The sequence below is a fragment of the Triticum urartu genome, chromosome 3A (assembly GCF_056163025.1).
Source record: "Triticum urartu cultivar PI428250 chromosome 3A, HENAU_Tu73, whole genome shotgun sequence".
Taxonomy (NCBI): domain Eukaryota; kingdom Viridiplantae; phylum Streptophyta; class Magnoliopsida; order Poales; family Poaceae; genus Triticum; species Triticum urartu.
Genome location: NC_141875.1, coordinates 676,710,339 through 676,715,264, shown reverse-complemented (window position 1 = coordinate 676,715,264; position 4,926 = coordinate 676,710,339). Strand labels below are relative to the sequence as shown.

At 47.7% G+C, this 4,926-nt stretch overlaps 1 protein-coding gene across 1 annotated transcript; it reads right to left on the bottom strand.

Moving 5' to 3' along the window:
• Window positions 1-258: 258 nt before the first annotated feature.
• LOC147981447 (uncharacterized) lies at window positions 259-1,754 on the bottom strand. The gene has a single exon (XM_087513969.1). The coding sequence runs from the start codon at window positions 1,678-1,680 to the stop codon at window positions 451-453; it is 1,230 nt and encodes a 409-aa protein (XP_087370095.1). The 5' UTR covers window positions 1,681-1,754; the 3' UTR covers window positions 259-450.
• Between the last annotated feature and the right edge of the window lie 3,172 nt (window positions 1,755-4,926).

Below are 4,926 nucleotides of genomic sequence, written 5' to 3'. Positions count from 1 at the left end.
AAAAAAATGGAAACAGAAGTCAGTTTTAATGTGAATAAAAATGGACATCACAGCACATTCATACCTTGTCTTACTGTCTAAGCCACCGTTGCCGAGAACACAAAAGAAACTTCCTTGACAAGAGCTGTATTTTCAGTTATTTCTCTTCCAGTTGCTGCTTGTCGTTTTTATTTGGCCACCATTTAAAGTTCTTCTACGCAACCGATCATTACCAGAAAGTCCTCATATATGGAATATCTTATACAAACTACTGTCAGCTTAGAAGATCAGTGCAGTCTTGCAGGATATATTGCAATATACAAATTACTGAAATGAACATAGGTTCTTAAGACCCAACTTACATGACTGCAGTATCTGCTGTTCTAGGAAGAGAAATAACTCAAAGTACATACCTCTATATTACAGAACTCATACTCAGTTTAGATAGTACAACGATCAACCACAGGGGGGTCATTCCTCATGACCCACGTTCTGCGCTGGGAAGATAGGCGGCCAGATCATCATAACAGGAGATACACGTACGTGACCAGCATCCACACGTTTATATCCACATTCATCTGCCCCCCTCTGGCAGACCTTCTCAACCACCCTGCTCCTCAGATGAACATAAAAGAGGGTGCCACTTGCTGGATGATCCAAGAACACAAAGTCGGCATTGTCCCCGACCGCAACAACATCAAGACAAACATTGCGAGGAGGAACCCAACTGTCCTCTGCACGGGGTGTGCATGCCTGACCCTCACGGACACAAAATGTGTCCAGCAGCAGCCAGCCTGCATCATTGTCATCGCCCGACATCCGATGGAGCCACACACTGAGCTGAAACCCGTCTGCGCTGACAAGATAGATCCCTGAATCCTCTGCACATGAGAGCATATAGTTGCTCCGCACTCCAGCTGGTAGCTCAAGGGTGAAAAGGCTCCCCGCGGCCAAATCTAGACCCACGGTGTGCCCAGAGTTGGTCACCATGAAGACTTTGCCATGGACGGGTGGTAGCATTTCAAGGAAGACTGTGCCATCTGGGGGCTCTATCTCTGACTCCATGTCAGGGACGCACCATCGGCCAGATCTGAGGATGCACACCTCCGCATACACTTTTTGCCGGTCCTTCCACAGATTCACCAAGGTGATGCCGTCGCGGCCCCCATCCTCGGGTAGGAACATCTCAGTGAATTGAGTGCGCCTCTCCCAGTAGTTACGGTGGGCGTGGGACAGCAGGGTTGGTGGGAGGACGGTTGAAGACTCCCCGGCGAGAACCGGGACCACAAGGGGGTGATTGAAGCTGCCGTCGCGGAAGACCTCGATGATGAGGCGGCCGCTCCGGCAGTGCTTGATTCGCGGGCATCTGCGGGCGAAGGCGGCGTCGCAGCAGGAGGTCGCGCGGCGTATGGGGGCGGCGAGCTCCGGGGGCTGCCGCGGGAGAGGCACAAAACGATACCTGCCGGGGTAGCCGACGCAGGCGCCGAGGAGGCGGGGCGGGTTGCGCTCGCGGAAGCGGCGGAGGAAGGCCGGGCTGGAGGCGTGGAGGAGCCACCGCTTGCAGACGAGGGCGGCGTTGACGAGGCTGGTGGGGAAGGCGACGCAGAGGAGGATCTCGCGGAGGAGGTTGTCGTCGTCAAGGACCGATGCCGCCGATGCGGCCGCGGCCGCGGCCGCCGGCGTCCGTCGATCTCCGTCCATGATTTTGGCCGGACAAATTTGGGGAATTTTTCTGGGGGAGGGGGTTTCGGTGGGAGCGAACAGAATACGACGGGGGAGTAGCAAAATACCACTAGTCAAAACTGTTTTTTTTTGTTAGCACGAGAACTGCCAAATCATATTTTATTTGATTAAAAAGAGAGTGAAACAAGAACAAGGTCTCAAGGGATTTCCTCCAAGTAATGCTACAGCAACAGATCCCATTTTACGGTTTCTACGCAATTTAGGCCGCGCTTGGATTATCGTGTTTTCTTTAGATACATCTGTAAAGGTAAAAGATACACAGCCCTAGACGTCTTATTGTTTCCGGCCGAAAATCCGGTAAGATACACTTGTAAAATTATACACCTGTATTAAATTACACTCAATCCAATCGCGGCCTTGGTATGTGACAGTTTCTAATGGAGATTAAAGGTTCATTTGGTTGTTGTGGATGGAAAAGGCTGGGCAATAAACCCCCAAGTGGGGATCTCCCTGCTTCCGTGAGATCCTTGTAAAACCATGGAAAATGCTATGTTGCTATTTGGACACAGGGAAGGAGGGAGGAGGAGAGGCTACCTTGGTCGAAGGAGTAGGAAGACGCTCATCGTTGCTGGACGGGACATGAGATCTGAGGCTGATCGAATCTTGGGAGAACGGGGAGGATGACGGCCACAACAGAGGGTTGTCACTGGAGGAAGGCGTAGGAAGCAACATGTCACTAGGCGGAGAAATCAGCAGGCGTTGCGTGGTGAGGGTGGGCGAGCCGAGGCTTTCCTCCCCAACCCCTCGAGACATGGAAAACCTTTCCGTGAAAACAACGTGGATCGTGATGCAGAATTCCAGTGGGCAACCAAATGCTCTGGTGGTCTTACACGGGCCGACTTGCCCTGTGGGCTGGACACCCTGGTTTTTGACGAGGATCCTCGAGGGATCCCGTGAAACCAAACAAAGCCTAAAGGGGAGGAGGGGGCCACCTCCGTTAAATTTAGGAGGGGGAAGGTGAGATTATTAATATGAAGGGATCCATAATTATTCCGTTGATACACGTTCGTCTATTTACCTCCTAAGCAATTTTCGAGGGAAAATATTCAGTGATACTGCTCATCACATGATACACTGCTCTTAAATTGTGTGGTATGTTCAATCTACTTGCAAGGGACATGATCAACTCACTTATCATTTACAGGTGTCCCTTGGTACATTTGCATCTGCACCCCAAAAACAGCCTATCTTTGCAAACTCGCAACAGATTTCCACATCTCTCCTGTAGATGCTCATTGTTCTCAGTTTTTCCAACAGGTGTTTGATACGTCTTCAACGTATCTATAATTTTTGATTGCTTCATGCTATATTATGTACTGTTTTAAATATTTATGGGCTTTATTATACACTTTTATATCATTTTTGGGACTAACCTATTAACCCAGAACCCAGTGCTAGTTTCTGTTTTTACCTTGTTTTAGGGTTTCGAAGAAAAGGAAAATCAAACGGAGTCCAATTGACCTGAAACTTCACGAAACTCATTTTTGGAAGGAAAGAAGCCCAGAAGACTTGGAGTGCACGTCGGGGGATCTGCGAGGAGGCCACGAGGCAGGGGGGCGTGCCCACCCCCCTGGGCGCGCCCTCCACCCTCGTGGGCCCCTCGTGGCCCCCTGACGTACTTCTTCCGCCTATATATCTCCATATACCCTAAAAACATCGGAGAGCAGAATAGATCGGGAGTTTCGCCGCCAGAAGCCTCCGTAGCCACCGAAAACTAATCTAGACCCGTTCCGGCACCCTGCCGGAGGGGGGAATCCTTCTCCGGTGGCCATCTTCATCATCCCGGTGCTCTCCATGACGAGGAGGGAGTAGTTCTCCCTCGGGGCTGAGGGTATGTACCAGTAGCTATGTGTTTTATCTCTCTCTCTCTCTCTCTCTCTCGTGTTTTTGAGGTGATACGATCTTGATGTATCGCGAGCTTTGCTATTATAGTTGGATCTTATGTTTCTCCTCCCCATCTTCTCTCTTGTAATGAATTGAGTTTCCCCTTTGAAGTAATCTTATTGGATTGAGTCTTTAAAGATTTGAGAACACTTGATGTATGTCTTGCCGTGCGTATCTGTGGTGACAATGGGATACCACGTGATTCACTTGATGTATGTTTTGGTGATCAACTTGCGGGTTCCGCCCATGAACCTATGCATAGGGGTTGGCACACGTTTTCGTCGTGATTCTCCGATAGGAACTTTGGGGCACTCTTTGAGGTCCTATGTGTTGGTTGAATAGATGAATCTGAGATTGTGTGATGCATATCGTATAATCATGCCCACAGATACTTGAGGTGACATTGGAGTATCTAGGTGACATTAGGGTTTTGGTTGATTTTGTGTCTTAAGGTGTTATTCTAGTACGAACTCTAGGTCTGTTTGTGACACTTATAGGAATAGCCCAAGGGATTGATTGGAAAGAATAACTTTGAGGTGGTTTCGTACCCTACCATAATCTATTCGTTCATTCTCCGCTATTAGTGACTTTGGAGTGACTCTTTGTTGCATGTTGAGGGATAGTTATGTGATCCAATTATGTTAGTATTGTTGAGAGGACTTGCACTAGTGAAAGTATGAACCCTAGGCCTTGTTTCCTAGCATTGCGATACCGTTTACGCTCACTTTTATCATTAGTTACCTTACTGTTTTTATGTTTTCAGATTACAAATACCTTTATCTACTATCCATATTACACTTGTATCACCATCTCTTCGCCGAACTAGTGCACCTATACAATTTACCATTGTATTGGGTGTGTTGGGGACACAAGAGACTCTTTGTTATTTGGTTGCAGGGTTGCTTGAGAGAGACCATCTTCATCCTATGCCTCCTACGGATTGATAAACCTTAGGTCATCCACTTGAGGGAAATTTGCTACTGTCCTACAAACCTCTGCACTTGGAGGCCCAACAACGTCTACAAGAAGAAGGTTGTGTAGTAGACATCAAGCTCTTTTCTGGCGTCGTTGCCGGGGAGGTTAGCGCTTGAAGGTATATCTTTAGATCTTGCAGTCGAATCTTTTTGTTTCTTGTTTTAGCACTAGTTTTGTTTATAAAAGAAAATTACAAAGAAAAAAATGGAATTAAGTTTGCCTCATACGCTTCATCTTTTTAATATCTTTCGTGAGTATGATGGGAGGGAAAATTGTGCTCAAGTGCTAGAAGAAGAATGCATTAGAATGTTTGGAACTAAATATTTGAATGATGAGCATGATTGA